This window comes from Lipotes vexillifer, unplaced genomic scaffold (genome assembly GCF_000442215.2).
Source record: "Lipotes vexillifer unplaced genomic scaffold, Lipotes_vexillifer_v1.1 scaffold689, whole genome shotgun sequence".
Classification (NCBI taxonomy): Eukaryota; Metazoa; Chordata; class Mammalia; order Artiodactyla; family Lipotidae; genus Lipotes; species Lipotes vexillifer.
Genome location: NW_006772359.1, coordinates 765,277 through 783,277, shown reverse-complemented (window position 1 = coordinate 783,277; position 18,001 = coordinate 765,277). Strand labels below are relative to the sequence as shown.

Here is an 18,001-nt window from a genome sequence, read left to right as displayed (position 1 = left end):
GAAGAGTCTTTCCTCGCCTCTTCCAGCTCCTGGTGGCTCCCAGCAATCCTTGGTGTTCTTGGCTTGTACAAACATGGCTGTTTCCCTCTGTGTCTCTTCTCTTCTCATCAGGACACAGGTCATACAGGATTAAGGGCCTTTCTTACTCCAGTCTGACCTCATCTTAACTAATTATGTCTGCAACGACCCTATGGCCAGATAAGGTCACATTCTGAGGTTCCGGGTGAACATGAATTTGGGGGGATGGGACACTATTTGACCCATAACAGAGCCCCACCATCCTCCCCTTCCCTTCCCTTCAGAGAAGGCCCTTATCCCATGCAGGGGGCCTGCCTTGTTTTCTTCTCCAGGACTGAGGCAGGCCCAGGAGTGGTTTCCTAAAATAAAACGGCATCCCCTCGCCCCAGGAAGGCCTGGCCCAGCTAGTGGGAGATCAGAGAACCCGAGTCTCCCCCAGGACAGGCATCTACATGCCCAAGGGACACCTACTCGCAATTTTTTCCTGCTTTATAGAGATGCTTCGGGACTTCATGGCTCCTGGCCCGTCCTTTAGTGCTTCCTGGAGGGAAGGAGCCCTTGGAGGCTTGCAACAGGTCATTCCAGACCAAGGTTTCAGGCCCAGACGGAAAAACGAGCATCCGCTCCCTCCGCCCCAGCTCCCGGCCTGTCTGGTGTCCTGTCCAGGGAGCAGCTGAGGAGGCCCCGCCCACACCTTCCTCACTGACCAGTTCCTCCCTCCGGGGAGCCGGGGTCCTCCTGCCCCAAAATCCATGAAGGAGTGGTGAGCTCCTGGGCCTCTTGTAACCCGGCTGCATATTTTCCAGGTTACCTAACCAAACTCCTGCAAAACCACACCGCCTATGCCTGTGATGGGGACCATCTGGATCTGCACTGCCCTTGGCATTCGACCATAAGTGTCCAATCGGCATTTTATGGGCAAGATTACCAAACGTGTAGTGCGCAGCAGCCTGCCTCTCAGAGAGAAGACAGCTTAACCTGTGTGGCGCCCACCACACTGCAGGTATTGCCTTTCATAGATGGTTTAAGATGACAAAATGGGTTTCTCTCTCTCTCCCTCTCTGTCTCTCTCTCTGTATACATACTTGTGATTCTATAGTGTACTCAAAGCAAACCCGCTCCATGAAAATCTCAATGGAGGCAAATCACGAATTTTGCAGGCGAGCTAGTCTTTGCTTCTCAAAAGGATTCTTTACCAAACGAGTCTAAATAGAATTCCTGCTTATTGGAGAGCTCCCTTAATACGCTTGCAGAACGAAGTTATTCATAGGCACACTCCTCCCTGCAATAAAGTAAAGTACCATCATGTTGGGCTTAACCTCCAGGCCTACGTGGCCTATCAGTACCCCGGGAGAGAGGAAAGGCTGTGCATTCTTCAGTGGAAACCACAAGGCAGACATCAGAAGTCATGATCAAATTCTTAGAGAATGCACTCAAGGAAGGGGAATATCACTAATTATCTTTCTTATTTTTTTTTTTTTTTTTTTTTTTTTTTTTATGGCTTTGCTTCTCCAGTTGTAGATAATCATGTTATTCTTGTTTGGAGCTATTTTGGGCAGTTTCTGCTGGTTCGTCCTTGATAGTACCAGGAATTAGGGGTTGGGGGTGGCTGACTCATTCTTTTTTCAGTCGGCATTGGGGAAATATGTGGTCTACGGGGAGGTCAAAACTAATATCACAATGATGATTTTAGACTATTCTGGCTTTAAATTATCCAAACAACCTCTATTCTGCTCTCCCAGGCCCCTCAACATTTATAACTAGTTAGCTAAGATTATAGAGTCACTTGGCCTTGGATTTTTTTAATGCCTCCAAAGTTCCCTATGAATCCATTGGAGTCACGGTGGTTAGAGCAGATAGGTGGCAAATTAGATGTCAGCTTGATTTTGTCAGTTGTGGGAAATGTGGGTAATGGTAAATTTCCTAGGAGGACTGAGGAGAAATGGAATTAGCTCTAATGCTGTGCAGCTCTCCCTAAGGCCGGAAGAGGAGAAGCAAACATAAAATGATCATGTAAGGATTTTTCTATTTTGTCTACTATTTATTGCTTCCAAGCTAAGCGTTGTAGTACCTGGGTGGTCATGTGATTGGTAAAGACACCAACTGAGGAGCCAGAAGAATGTGTTTGAATGAATCCCCTGGTTTCCACACCATGAGGAGAGACAACGTGTGTCTTCTGGAGACAAGCAGCTACTTTACTTGTGTGCCCCACCCTACCCCCAATCCTTCCCTGTACCTTGAGAATGTTCCCTTTCCTCCCCCCAACACTCTTGCCCACTTATCCCTGGTACCCAGGCTTTCTGCTGCCCTCCTAGGCACATAAAAAGAACATGGCCAGTGCCACCAGGGCGGCAGTGCCTGCTTTGTGAACGTATGAACTCCTGGCATCCTGTGGTTCCAAAACACGGGCACCTCGTCCTCCAACACGGGCACCTGCCTCTGCCAGGCATCCCTGAGGGAAGAGGATGTTGCCATAACCGGGCAGTCAAGTCAGAATTTGTGAACATAATTCTGATGTTGTGCGGAGGGTTTGTTTGCCAGAAACATCCCCCCGCGCTAGGAGATCCTTTACTTTGTCTTTTAACCTGTGTTTGGGAGCTGAGGCAAGGTGCTTCCTCAGGGGGCAGTTGCTTAACGTAGGAGAGAACAGGTTGATGTCCACACAGGAGCACCTCACCTGATCTGGCCCACGACTAAATGGCTGTAGGAAGTCCCTTCTCTGCAATTTCCAGCTGGAATACAGTTTGGAAAGAGCTCTGCCCTTGGCTCCCATTCCATGGCTGTAACACGAAGAGCCATCCAAGGGCTGAGTTATTTCACGATACCCTCGGCCATGGAATATGCACCATCATCTGGGGGTCCTTGGGGTTTCCCTGGGCATTTTTCCTGATTTTATGCACATCCACGGGGCCCCGGAGGTGACAGGGGATACCTAGTAGGGCCAGCATCCTTCACGGAGATATTCCATGAGCCACTATGAGAACATGGCGACTCAGACAGGCTCGTGAATCTGCACTAAATTCAGTTCCATAGTAATAAGTAGATTCTTGGGAACATTTTTACTGTACTTGGTGTGGACGACCTCTGTGTTTGTCGTCGGCAGGGCCTGATCCGTTTGTGAGCTGGAAGGGCAGCAGCGTGACGCTGGCCCATCTGCGACCCAGTATTGGGCGTTCCCCTAGCTTCCACAGAGCAGACTCACTCACAAAGGTGTGATCTGCCTGGAAAAGGTCGGGAGAGATTTGAAGGAAAGCTTTTTTTATTTTTATTTTTATGAAGGAAAAATTTTAAGCCAAATGCTCAACAGAAAGCCTGCATATTCCACCCAGAAAATTGCTCCACTAGGAAAAGTGGGTCCCACATCCTTGAGGTTAGCGAGGGTGGGAATCAGCTTTTTTTTTTTTTTTTACATCTTAATTGTAGCATAATTGCTTTACAATGGTGTGTTAGTTTCTGCTTTATAACAAAGTGAATCAGTTATACATATACATATGTTCCCATATCTCTTCCCTCTTGCGTCTCCCTCCCTCCGCCCCCCATCCCCCCCCTCTAGGTGGTCACAAAGCACCGAGCTGATCTCCCTGTGCTATGCGGCTGCTTCCCGCTAGCTATCTATTTTACGTTTGGTAGTGTATATATGTCCATGCCACTGTCCCACTTTGTCACAGCTTACCCTTCCCCCTCCCCATATCCTCAAGTCCATTCTCTAGTAGGTCTGTGTCTTTATTCCCGTCTTACCCCTAGGTTCTTCATGACTTTTTTTTTTTCCTTAGATTCCATATATATGTGTTAGCATACGGTATTTGTTTTTCTCTTTCTGACTTACTTCACTCTGTATGACAGACTCTAGGAGGAATCAGGCTCCCTGACTTCAGACTATACTACAAAGCTACAGTAATCAAGACAGTATGGTACTGGCACAAAAACAGAAATATAGATCAATGGAACAGGATAGAAAGCCCAGAGATAAACCCATGCACATATGGTCACCTTATCTTTGATAAAGGAGGCAAGAATATACAGTGGAGAAAAGACAGCCTCTTCAACAAGTGCTGGGAAAACTGGACAGTTTTCTCATAAAAGTATGAGATTAGAACACACCCTAACACCATACACAAAAATAAGCTCAAAATGGATTAAAGACCTAAATGGAAGGCCAGAAACTATCAAACTCTTAGAGGAAAACATAGGCAGAACACTCTATGACATAAATCACAGCAAGATCCCTTTAGACCCACCTCCTAGGGAATCAGCTTTTTAATTTTCATTAGTTGGCCTGTGTTTGGGTTGGGGTCTCCAAGGCGTCCCCCAGATGCTGAGCTCCCCTGTGGCCAGCGTCAGGTGTTTCTAAGGATGAGGAGCTGTGATTACGATTCCCGCTCCCCAGAGCCCTCTGTCAGCTTTAAAACCAGGGATCCCTCCCAGAAGGGGGCCTCCGAGTCCCCTCCAGTCCACACTCCACAGTACCCTGATTTTGCTCCCATCCCTGGGAGCCTCCGTGATGCAGCACTCTTGCCAAAACTGTCAGCAGTGGTGCCAGGTGAGCCAAATAGGAGCTGGTTTTCTGTGGGAGGCCTGGCACTCTTGGAGCAGGTTTCGTTTTGGGGGAGACATGGGGAGACAGGCAGCCGACATGGTCAGCCGCGTGCGGGTGCTTCCATCTTAGACACAGCTGGTACCAGCAAGAAGGTTTTAAAACGTGAGCCCCAGGCCAGGCAGGCAGGTGCCCTTCCTCCTGAGAGCCCAGAGCAGGCTAGGTGTGGAGTCTCGCAGACACTGTGTGTGGTTCTCAAGCCTATCCCTTTTCTACCCCCTCATTTTAGAAGGTGCTGGACGAATGCCAGAACCAGCGGACCTGCCACCTCCTGGTCAATAGCCGTGTTTTTGGACCTGACCTTTGTCCAGGAAGCAGTAAATACCTCCTGGTCTCCTTTAAATGCCAACCTAGTAAGTAACTTGTGAGGGGCACGGCATGTGCAGGGGGTGGGTTCCCTGACGACAATGCTCCGCCAGCTGACGTTCGTCCAGCTTTGAAACTCTTGTCCATAGGAATGTCGGGGCCCCATCCCACCTGCTTTTTTAGTTTGTGTGTATTTGTGTGCGTGTTGTGTGCGCACGCGCACCAATCTGTGTGCATTCTTGCAAATCCCTGAATTTTAAAAAATCCTTCCTAATATGTAAAACTTGGTTGTACTGATGCTAAAAATGCCAGGTAACAAGAGACTGCAATGGCTTTTCCCCAACATGAGGAGCTGGATCTCCTTTTCAGAGGAAGGCTTGTTATGAGGCTCCCCCTCCCCCGGCTGCAGGGCAACTTATTTTTCTGAGGGGGCTGGTGGCACAGCTGCCACCTGAGCCCACGATTCCAGATCTTTGCAGACTGGCTTCTACCCACTTCTACCTTCAGCGGGGGCTCCTGAAACAGCATGTTTCCTAAGGAGAAAGAAAGAAGAATAGGACTTGGCGGGAGCAGGCTCTTCTATTCTCATTCTTGCACTTCTCTCCACTAACTTTCGCCATTTCTAACGCACACCCGTTTTGTGGTTAACCCACTGCAGGCTAAAAATAATTGCTGTTCCATGAGGAGGTCACACCTCCAGGCGTGGAGGGTCTGCCTGAGAGAAGCCATAGGTAATTACGGGTTCCTGGTAATACTTGGAAAACTTGTTGAAAGACAGCAGTGTTCTAGCAACATTTAGCCAAATGTCAGGGATAATAATTTGTAAAATCTGTACTGCCACAGCAATGCAACCGTTCTCATTGTTTTGCATCTTGTTCTGTGTTGGTTTCTGCCTCTGGAGCCCAGCATCTCCCAAGACACTGGTGGCCTGGGTTCCTGTGGTGGGTGAGGCATCAGCCATACGCATGGAACGGTCTCCGGCACACGTCTTCAGGGAAAGACCTGGATGCTTTGGCAAATATCCAGGCTTCTGTCTCGAATCCTCTCCTTGCGGGGACCCAGATACCTTAGAACGGCCCTATGGCTCAGCGCCCCTACTCTGCCTCCAAACATACACTCAAACTCACTCATACTCACACGTGCACCCATGTACACACTATCACACACTCATAATGCACACGATATCACACACGATGCACACGCCTGGACTCTCACACGTATACACTATCGCACCCATGCACACTATTATACACATACGCACTGTCACACATGTAGTCATACCACATACACACACTCACTCACAAGTACACACAATCACAAGCTCTCACAAGCAGGCCCAAAGTTTGCAGAACAGCCTAAACTCCCCTGCTCCCCACCCAGGAATTCTCACCAACTCCTGCCCTACCCCGCAGACTCAGGAAGATCACTTCTAGATCCCCACGTTTTTAGTGGCATCCTCCCTCTGCTGAATCTCAAAAAATGACCACACCCCCTAGGGCTTCCCTTGTGGCGCAGTGGTTGAGAGTCCGCCTCCCGATGCAGGGGACACGGGTTCGTGCCCTGGTCCGGGAAGATCCCACATGCCGCAGAGTGGCTGGGCCCGTGAGCCATGGCAACGGGAGACCACAACAGGGAGAGGCCCGCATACCGCAAAAACAAACAAACAAACAAAAAATGACAACGCCCTGGCCATGGTTTTGGCCACGCCCTTGGCCTCACCCTTGACTGCCTTAGCTTTCCCTTCTTTTTCTCTTCTGCCCGTTTATTGTGATATTCTCTCACATTTTCTATATGTTGGAAATAGTTCATAATAAAAAGTTGGACAGAACCAGCCTTTAGAAGAAGTGAAAAGACCCTTATGAAATTGGCAGGACCCTGGATAAGCCAGTGCTGGACCACAGCCTTGTTTCTACAGTGGGCAGTTAGGTCTGTTTGCTAATTTTATTTCCTCAAACACTTATTAAGCACTTGCTGTGCACAGATGTGGGCCACGTTTTGGTTATGAAGAGAACTCACATCTCACAGAGGATTCCTGGATGGTGGTTCTGTCTTGGGTGATTTCCAATGTCCCTTCATAAAGCGAGCATTTATTGAGATCTTCACATAGCCAGTTGCTTCTCACCCTTTAGATTCTAGGCCAAAGAGCTCCTTTCTCCAGAAGGACCTTCTCTGTCCAAAAAAATATCTAAAGAAGACCTCTGCGCCCTTGGTACTGTGCAAGCAGCTCACAGGAGGAATTGACCTCGTCAGGAACTCAGGGAAGGCTTTCCCGGCAGATGGTGACAACCTTCTGGGGTAGAGTCAGGGCACAGAAAGCTGACTCCTTACAGAGGCCTGTGGCAGGGGTGGCACAGGGTGGTGCGGGGGCTGGAAGGAGCAAAAGGAGCCCTAGGCAGAGAGCTGGAGCACGATCCAGGGCCCTGATGGCCAGGGAAGGGGGTGGAGTCTTCCTGTAGGGCAGCATTGAAGCAGGGAGGCTCCTCGGCTGGGGTGGTAGAGGCTCCTCTGGCTGCCCTGTAACAGATTTGAGGGGCAGAGCCCTTGCATCTTAGTCTGTTTGAATTGCTACAACAAAATGCCATAATTTAAGTGGCTTATAATCAACAGAAATTCATTTCTCTCAATTCTGGAGTGCTGGGAAGGCCAGGATCAAGGTGCAGATTTGGTACCTGCTGAGGGCCTGCTTCCTCATAGGTGGCTTGTCCTTTTCGCTCTAACCACACGGCGGAGGGGCGAGGAATCTCTCTGGGGTCTCGTGTACCAGAGCACGGATCCCATTCATGGGGGCTGCGCACTCATGACCTCATCACCTCCCAAAAGCCCCACCTCCTGATACCATCACACGGGCATCAGGATTTCAGCATATGAATTGTATGAGGACACGAACATTCAGACCAGAGCCCCTGGGCTTCGCTGGTGGTGCAGTGGTTAAGAATCCGCCTGCCAATAACCCCCTAGGGCTTCCCTTGTGGCGCAGTGGTTGAGAGTCCGCCTCCCGATGCAGGGGACACGGGTTCGTGCCCTGGTCCGGGAAGATCCCACATGCCGCAGAGTGGCTGGGCCCGTGAGCCATGGCAACGGGAGACCACAACAGGGAGAGGCCCGCATACCGCAAAAACAAACAAACAAACAAAAAATGACAACGCCCTGGCCATGGTTTTGGCCACGCCCTTGGCCTCACCCTTGACTGCCTTAGCTTTCCCTTCTTTTTCTCTTCTGCCCGTTTATTGTGATATTCTCTCACATTTTCTATATGTTGGAAATAGTTCATAATAAAAAGTTGGACAGAACCAGCCTTTAGAAGAAGTGAAAAGACCCTTATGAAATTGGCAGGACCCTGGATAAGCCAGTGCTGGACCACAGCCTTGTTTCTACAGTGGGCAGTTAGGTCTGTTTGCTAATTTTATTTCCTCAAACACTTATTAAGCACTTGCTGTGCACAGATGTGGGCCACGTTTTGGTTATGAAGAGAACTCACATCTCACAGAGGATTCCTGGATGGTGGTTCTGTCTTGGGTGATTTCCAATGTCCCTTCATAAAGCGAGCATTTATTGAGATCTTCACATAGCCAGTTGCTTCTCACCCTTTAGATTCTAGGCCAAAGAGCTCCTTTCTCCAGAAGGACCTTCTCTGTCCAAAAAAATATCTAAAGAAGACCTCTGCGCCCTTGGTACTGTGCAAGCAGCTCACAGGAGGAATTGACCTCGTCAGGAACTCAGGGAAGGCTTTCCCGGCAGATGGTGACAACCTTCTGGGGTAGAGTCAGGGCACAGAAAGCTGACTCCTTACAGAGGCCTGTGGCAGGGGTGGCACAGGGTGGTGCGGGGGCTGGAAGGAGCAAAAGGAGCCCTAGGCAGAGAGCTGGAGCACGATCCAGGGCCCTGATGGCCAGGGAAGGGGGTGGAGTCTTCCTGTAGGGCAGCATTGAAGCAGGGAGGCTCCTCGGCTGGGGTGGTAGAGGCTCCTCTGGCTGCCCTGTAACAGATTTGAGGGGCAGAGCCCTTGCATCTTAGTCTGTTTGAATTGCTACAACAAAATGCCATAATTTAAGTGGCTTATAATCAACAGAAATTCATTTCTCTCAATTCTGGAGTGCTGGGAAGGCCAGGATCAAGGTGCAGATTTGGTACCTGCTGAGGGCCTGCTTCCTCATAGGTGGCTTGTCCTTTTCGCTCTAACCACACGGCGGAGGGGCGAGGAATCTCTCTGGGGTCTCGTGTACCAGAGCACGGATCCCATTCATGGGGGCTGCGCACTCATGACCTCATCACCTCCCAAAAGCCCCACCTCCTGATACCATCACACGGGCATCAGGATTTCAGCATATGAATTGTATGAGGACACGAACATTCAGACCAGAGCCCCTGGGCTTCGCTGGTGGTGCAGTGGTTAAGAATCCGCCTGCCAATACAGGGGACACGGGTTCGAGTCCTGGTCCGGGAAGATCCCACATGCCGTGGAGCAACTAAGCCCGTGCGCCACAACTACTGAGCCTGTGCTCTAGAGCCCACGAGCAACAACTACTGAAGCCTGTGCTCTAGAGCCCACGAGCCACAACTACTGAGCCCGTGAGCCACAACTACTGAGCCCGTGAACCTAGAACCCACCGCAATGAGAATCCCATGCCCCGCAACAAAGAGTAGCCCCCACTCACCACGACTAGAGAAAGCCTGCACTCAGCAGCGAAGACCCAACACAGCCATAAATAAATAAATAAATAAAAGAAACCAGAGCCCCTCGTGTGACCTGGACATTGGTGGCCTAAAGCACTGCCGTTCAGGTGGCAGCACCTATTGCTGCTATGAAGTAGGTGTGGAAGTGAGGTCCCCGCACCCTCCTGCCTCTTTTTCTGCAACCCTGTCACCTCCTGAGGCTCTTCTCCATGGCCCCAGTTCCAGCCCCTGCATGACGCTCTAATGGTCCAAAGGCCCCACGGCTGCACCCAGGTACGCATGGAGCCAGCTGTTACCGTGAGAGCCAGTTATTCCCATCTCTTCCCAGCCGTGCCTGTGTGCAGTGAAATCTGCCCTGATGGAAATACTTACACCAGGGAAACTGGCTAAGGCTACAAATCAGGGCTTACTTGTATGTTTGTTTTTTGGAGAGTATTTTACTAACAATCCTCACTAGAATCTTCTTTCACTTCCTCCCTAAATACCATCCCTTCAGAGAATTTTGGTTTCAGTGAGTCTTTGAATTTAGGGTTCATGTTCCTGTCTGCTGAGGAGCTGCTGTGTGACCTTGGGCAGTGGAGGGAAACTTTCTGAGGCTCCATCACTCAATTATAAAATGAAGATAAAGCACCCTCTACCTAGGGCTGTTGTAAAGACTAAAATTACAGTGCTGTACGTAAAATGCTTAGCGCAGCACCTGTCATGGAGTTGAGCTCAGCGATTGGTACTATTATTCCAAGAGGCAGATTAAAGTAATTCTTGCTAAAGATGTGAATGACTGAAAGGCAGTGATATACCAATGGCTGGGGGTGCAGCGGGGTGCGATCTGCCCTGAGTGCAGGCAATAGCAGGGTGCACTGTCTGCTGAGAATTTAAAAACACAATAGAAGAGACCAAGTATCTGTCTGCATGTTAACATTGCCATGCACTGGCAGTCATAAATAATGTCAATAATAACATGTTCCCATCATGGCAGATCACTCCACATGCCCATCTTTGAAAGGCCACTGCTGATATGCAGATGTGTCTATGCATTGTTTTTTGTTTGTTCGTTTGTTTTTATAAATTTATTTATTTATTTATTTATTTTTGGCTGCTTTGGGTCTTCGTTGCTGCGCGCGGGCTTTCTCTAGTTGCGGCGAGCGGTGACTACTCTTCGTTGCGGTGCGCGGACTTCTCATTTCGGTGGCTTCTCTTGTTGCGGAGCACGGGCTCTAGAGCACAGGCTCAGTAGTTGTGGCACACGGGCTTAATTGTACCGCGGCATGTGGGATCTTCCCAGGTCAGGGCTCGAACCTGTGTCCCCTGCATTGGCAGGCGGATTCTTAACCACTGCGTTACCTGGGAAGTCCATATGCATTGTTAAAGAGGAATGCATGGCACACAAAGACCTCTAATTAGGAGAGAGAATTTGTTGCTGTTATCCTTTAAGCAGAGTCGTGGTTATACCTCTACCCGGGCTCCTGGGTCAACCATCCAAACCCACAGAGATGTTGGCAACCCGTTTCTGGAAGGCTGCCCACACTCTAACCCAGCTCTAACACAAATTCTAGTTCTCTGAGAAAAGCAGCAGTTATGTTAATGGTCCCATTGTTTTTAGAACCCAGAAATGTCACTCTTAAGGTGACAGTGAATTAGTACACTCCCAAGGAACCAAAGGACTCAACATCATACAGCGGTAACCTCCAAGCACATAATGTGACACTCCCAGGCCCCTCCATTCCAGGAGATGATTTACCCATATTCTGGGGACAGAAATCACTGGAGGCCTTACATGGGAGTGTCATGTTACTCTGAGTGAGTTTGGCTGGTACCGAGGCTGGCACCTTTCATGAACGTGTCTTAATAAATCAGAGAGATGGGGGCTTCTAAATGCGTTTCATGACATGCCTTAAAAACGCTCATCTAATGTTTAAAAATTCTGATAAAAAAAGAAAGAAACCATTCCTGTTGAAAAGTTTCCGGATTACAGAGATAAGGCTTGCTTTCTGTCCTGTTTTCTCCCTTCTCCTTTTTAGCAAGCTCTGCCAGTGGAAGGCAGTTCACCAAAAATTCTTAGCATTTTTGGTATTCTTCTAGTTGGAAGGGTGCTTGAGCTCTTTTGGTGTGTCTACTAGGCCCTCTGTTCTGCATCAAAGGCCGTTGCTCACACTGGACCTTTGAAGTCAGGCAATATTTCGAGTTGGTGGGATTTAGTGTTTACTCATCAAAAGCACTGAAAAACTCATACCGGTGCGGATATGACTCACCGAAATCAAACCCTCCAATGTCAAGGTCAGACACAGTGTTCTTTTTATTTAGAAAAAGGAAACAAAACTTTTCTTGGCTCTAAGTTTAAACTGTTATATTAAGATTCCAGTGAGTGGGTAAAGGGCCTCCTAGACATTTGCTTAGTCATCACCTGACTTTTCCCTCCTCTGATGGGTCCTCAACTATGTTCACATACTAAAGAGGATGATGATTCTGTGAGCATCTGTAACGTGGTTTCTGCTCTGCACCTTTCATTCATGAATCTTCCCATCATCATGTTTTAAAGAACCATTGCCCAAGTTTTCCAGCACCAGAGCTGATGGTAATCTTGAGATCCTAAAATGTTTCCTTCAAGCAGTTCAAAAGTTTGGCCTCACTGCCGCTTCTCTGTTTTCAGGAGAAAGGCATGGGAATTTACAAGTTACCAAAAGGTGGCATTTCTATTAGGAAATTATTTTCTTTCATGTTTTAAGTTTGGGACTTAAGCATCAGCGATTCCAGGATGTGAAGGTCCCACAGGCCACCGTTGTCCTGATGTTTACTGCTCATGCCGCCTTCTGCAGGGAGTTTCAGATTGGTTTGATCACAACCCCGAGTGAGAAAAACGTTTTACATTTTGGCCCTACATAACGCACACTCAACTGAAAACATCTTTTATAAACTACTGTTTATCCTTACTTTGCGTGATGCACTTTGATGTTTTCTGAACTATTCTTTATTCTTTTAGTTTCTAATCACAACTCAGCAAATTAATTTCATGACCTATTAATGGGCCTCAAGTGACAATTGGAAAACTTTGATTTCAGGGGATCAGGTTGTGCCTCCAATCCAGGAAAGAAAAGTGGAACAAAAACATGAATGGGAGAGAGAAGTGAAAGACAGGCTGACTGTGAGGGTGATGGAGGGTGTGGGCTAGTTTTCCTTCCCCTTTCTTCCCATCCTAGGCAGCCCATGACACCCTGAGCAGCTCCTGGAATTTAGCTCTCGTTTGCTGTTGACACCAATGCTTGTCTGGCTGAAAGATGTGCCTCAAAGTAGAAAAAACTAGGACTGGGGTGATAGAGTGGGGCTAGCATTTTTTCATGATTTTTCTTATACAAAAGTTTGGGTGAGGGAGGGAGAGAACCCCACATGCAAAGAAATAACCATGGTCCCCTTTATGTTTTGCTTTGCTTTTATCTTGCAAGGTGTAAAATAAGTGGGAGGCTAGGAAAAGACATTTATAACATGTAAGAGACAAAAGTTCAGAAGTTAGCATCGAGAATCTATGAATCACTCCTACAAGTGATTTTCTAAAGATCTGAAACACAACATGCAAAGGATGTAAAGAGGTGGCTCACGGAAGGGCTGTTTTGAGTAGTAAATTCACTGATACATTTAAAGAACCTAGAACAAGGCCTAAGTTCAGAGAAGGGGCTCAGTAAACATCAGCTATTGTTATTTTTAAAATATCTTTGTTGAGGTGTAATTTACATAGCAAAACATTCACCCATTTTTTAAAATTATTTATTTATTTATTTATTTATTTTTGGCTGTGTTGGGTCTTCGTTTTCTGGGCGAGGGCTTTCTCTAGTTGTGGCGAGCGGGGGCCACTCTTCATCGCGGTGCGCGGGCCTCTCACTATCGCGGCCTCTCTTGTTGCGGAGCACAGGCTCCAGACGCGCAGGCTCAGTAGTTGTGGCTCACGGGCCCAGTTGCTCCGCGGCATGTGGGATCTTCCCAGACCAGGGCTCGAACCCGTCTCCCCCACATTGGCAGGCAGATTCTCAACCACTGCGCCACCAGGGAAGCCCCATTCACCCACTTTAACTGTACAATTCAATGATTTTTAGTAGATGTACTGAGTTGTGCAGCCGCAACAGTCCAGCAACAGAACATTTCCATCATCTGAAAATATTTCCTTGTGTCCATTTGCCATTGTCACTTCATGTCCCCAGCTCTCAGACTCAGAAGACCACTAATCTTCATTCTGTCTCTAGAGGTTTGCCTTTTCTGGATAGCTCACAGAAAGAGAATCATACGTTAGGTAGTCTATTGTGTCTGCAGTGTTAACTATTATTATTATTACTTTAAAAAATCATTATTAAAACATTTTAGTCAATTGAATGGTTTTGGGGGACACTCTTTTTAAAAAAACCAGTGAACTATATTTTCTCCAGGGAACATTTATAATGTCAACTCTGTATGACGTTGCAAAGGGAAGTTTCACTGTGGTACACGGAATAAACAAATAAACTTTTCCTAAATTCTTTGGGAACAGACTATAAGCTGGAATCGTCCTCTCCTAGGACCCACGCTAGCCCAAGGGCCCGTCGTTCCTGGATCACCAGACTTGGGGCCAACTCTTCACACCGCTTCAAAGAGGGATTCTTTTTTTTTTTTCATATTCTTTTTCATATTCTTTTCCATTATGGTTTATTACATGATATTGAATATAGTTCCCCGTGCTCTGTAGTAGGACCTTGTTGTTTCAAAGAGCGATCCTTCACAGACACTGTGCCTTGCTTTTTTTCCTTTCTTAGACAAGGACATAATTTACTTTCCTATCATTTCTCTTTCTCTTTGTAAATACACAAACGGAATACTAGAACGTTATGAAGTTGGGTGGTGCGGTTTAGCTGGACTCTCTCCTGAACTTAATCTTCCATCAGGTAATTCCTGGTCTTTACCTGTGTGAGTCCCAGTATGGCATTTGAGAAGAGGCTCCCTTCGATTAAGGAATGTGGGACCTCAAGTGGGGAGAGAAACTCCCTCTATGGCCTGTCCCAGGACCTGGCCCAGGGAGCCCTGCTGTCTTCACCCTGGCATCTCTCCTCCTCCGTTTGTGTCCTTAGTGTAATTCCTGGGTCTTTGCACTTGTTGACCCTCTTTCTGCAGAGGATTTTGCAGGGTCAGAGAGCCCATGGCAGGTAGGGCCATCCCGACTCTCCCCTTCCTGGGGTGCAGCCCCACGGGAGATGGGACCTGGCCGGGACGCGGGCAGTGCTTACTGATTCTTTCTGAGGAAGCTGATGGTGCCACCGATTTTTGTTTCTGCTTCAGATGAATTAAAAAACAAAACTGTGTGTGAAGACCATGAGCTGAAACTGCACTGCCACGAATCCAAGTTTCTCAACATCTACTCAGCGACCTATGGCAGAAAGACCCAGGAGAGGGACATCTGCTCCTCGGAAGCCACGTGGCTCCCCCCCTTTGGTATGTGTCTTTATGTGGCTGTTCTCAGGGTGCTGTCGGAGGAGATGAGGGCTCCGGTCCCTAAGGAAGGAGGCCACGCGCTGGCTGGTACCTGGCCTAGAGGGAAAGTCAAGGGCAGGGGGAAACCACCCCTCAGGGTCCTGTCTCCCTCTGCCCCACATTCTGGAATTCGTCAGTTGTTCAGTTAGTCTACACCAAGTATTTACTGAGCACCTGCTGTATGCAGGGCCTGTTGTAGGCATGGGGGAGTCATCAGCGACCAGCACAGAGTCTCCCTGGAGCTGACCTTCCAGCAGTGGATGAGGAGGCAATGAGAAAGCAGATAATAAATGAGCTAATGTGTCGCACTTCCGGTGCACATAAGCATTACAGGGAAAAGCACATGACGGAGGGAGGGAGGGAGGGAGGGAAGGACGGAGAGCACGCGGGAGGACGCTGCAGGGAGGCACAGTGTTGTGGAGCGATGGGTGTGCTGAGCAGAGACTCGGAGGGGCAGAGCCTGCAGGTCCTGGGGACGGCGTCCAGGCGGGGAAAAGAGCCCATGCTAAGGCCCTGAGGCTATGTTCAGGGTGGAGCAGGGCTCAGCAAGTCATTCTTAGAAGTCCGCAGTTTGGAGCTAAGGTGATGGCCCGACACGCCTGAGAGCTCCACCCTTCAAAGTCACCCTCTATTATAATTAGGGTTCTCCAGAGAAACGGAACCAATAGGAGATAGATAGGTGGATAGATAGATGGATAGATAGATGATAGGTAGATTGATAGATAGATAGATGATAGGTAGATAGATAGATAATAGATGATAGGTAGATTGATAGATAATTGATAGGTAGATGATAGGTAGATTGATAGATAGATGATAGATAGATAGATGATAGGTAGATAGATAATAGATGATAGATAGATAGATAGATAGATAGATAGATAGATAGATAGATAGACTGATTTTAAAGAATTGGCTCACACATTTGTGGAGGTTGGCAAATTTGAAACCTGCAGGGCAGGCTGGCAGTCTGAAAACTCAGGTAAGAGTCGATGTTCAGTCTTGAGTTTAGATTCCGCAGGACAGCAGGCTGGAAGCCCTGGCAGAAGTTCTGTGTTGTGGCCTGGAGAAGAGCTCGTTTTCCAGATGTGACCCCAGTCTTTGCACTTAAGGCCTTCCGTGCATTGGTCGAGGTCCACCCACGTTATGGAGGGTGATCTGCATTACTCAAAGTCTGCTGATTTACTGTTAGTCATATCTTTTTTTTTTTTAAATTGAGGTATAGTCGATTTACAATGTTTCAGGTGTATATATATGTGTGTGTGTGCGTGTGTATTCTTTTTCAAATTCATTTCCATTATAGGTTATTACAAGATATTGAATAGTTCCCTGTGCTCTACAGTAGGTCTTTGATGTTTGTCTGTTGTATATATAGTGGTGTGTATCTGTTAATCGCAAGTTCCCAATTTATCCCTCCCCCACTTTCCCCTTTAGTAACCATAAGTTTATTTTCTATGTCTAATGTTAGTTGTATCTTAAAAATACCTTCCCAATAACATCTAGACTGGTGTCTGACCAAACCACTGGGCACTGTAGCCTAGCCAAAATGACACATGAAATTAACCATCACACGCCCTGATCTGCAGTGGTGAAACGGCCTCAGCTCCACCCGCTGTGTTACCAGAGAGAACAGACTGGTTGTGAAACAGCCCAAGAAGTTGCACTTTATTCATCAAACCTGAAATGAGCTCCTTAATGTGTTAAATTGCTGCAATTGATTCCTGGATCACATGTGAAATTAAACATTAATTTAAAAAAGAAGTTTATACATAACTAATATCTTGGATCTGGGAAAAAAAAAAAAAAAGAAGAATGTAAAGTGACCTAGCTACACAGGCACACTCTCAGGCAAGGCTGGAGAGAGAACCAAAAAGCAATTCACAAGGAACACGTGTCACACGTGTCTCCGAGGCCCCTCGCCCAGCGTTCAGGGAAGGAAGGCCCTTGCGTCGGGAAGGTAGAAGGTCATCTGAAGGACAGCCGAGGCAGACAGCAGAAGCAGGCTGAAGTGGGCATCCGGCCGCTCTTAATTAGCTCCCGTCTTAACAGGCTTGCCTGCCACGTGGGCAGAGAGACCCTTGTGAGGGTGGCTCCTGCTGTCTGTCTGTAGCGCCCGGTGCTCCAGCGAGTGACTTGTGAGTTTGGAAACTCCATTCTCCCTCCCATATAACATCTCCCCGTGTTCACAATGTCTCCACCCCCTTCTCCCTTGTTCCTGCTGCTGCGTTAGGTCAAAGGACCATTGCCTGGTCATCGCAGGAGTCCCCCTGTCCCTAGGCATGGCTTTCTCCCCTGGGTGGCCGGAGGTACCTTCTAGAAGGCAAATCTGATCACTGCCCTCCTGAACATCCTGCAGGGGCTCCCTGTATTATCTGGTTTGCTTAGCTGGACAAGGCACCCTTGGTGATCTGATCTCTTTCGACAGAAAGCAACTGAACTTCTTAATATCAGTGTGGGACATCCCATTTCTTGGGCTCACTGAGTCTAGCTTAGCCATGTGTGTTTTGGGAGACAGCAATAAGTAACATCTATCTTAGGAGTTCTTTTGAGCAGAAGTTGGTCAGCCAGGTAGGTAGATCTGTGTGCAGGCTGAATGACTGACGTTCCGTACGTCACTGCCTTAGGTTCCTGGGAGGTTGGATGGGAGTTGGGTTTAAAGGGAAAAGTCATCAGCCAAAGAAAACGTTAGCAGACCCCGTGGTTAAAAGACAGGTTTCCATAGAGAGTTCAGGGAATCCTCAGGTCAGCCGTGAATAAACCTTGTTGACTCAGGAGTCCGCCTGCCGATGCAGGGGATACGGGTTCGTGCCCCGGTCCGGGAGGATCCCACATGCCGCGGAGCGGCTGGGCCCGTGAGCCATGGGCGCTGAGCTTGCGCGTCCGGCAACGGGAAAGGCCACGACAGTGAGAGGCCCACATATCGCA

At 48.2% G+C, this 18,001-nt stretch overlaps 1 protein-coding gene across 2 annotated transcripts in view; it reads left to right on the top strand.

The window, feature by feature from the left end:
* The window catches only part of EVA1C (eva-1 homolog C), an 86,729-nt gene that overhangs the window by 34,966 nt on the left and 33,762 nt on the right, over positions 1-18,001 (top strand). For both annotated transcript variants that reach the window (XM_007447417.1, XM_007447416.1), the window contains exons 2-4: positions 825-1,021; positions 4,842-4,965; positions 14,885-15,037. In XM_007447417.1, coding sequence (XP_007447479.1) covers positions 825-1,021; positions 4,842-4,965; positions 14,885-15,037 — 474 coding nt within the window. The remainder of the gene's footprint in view (positions 1-824; positions 1,022-4,841; positions 4,966-14,884; positions 15,038-18,001) is intronic.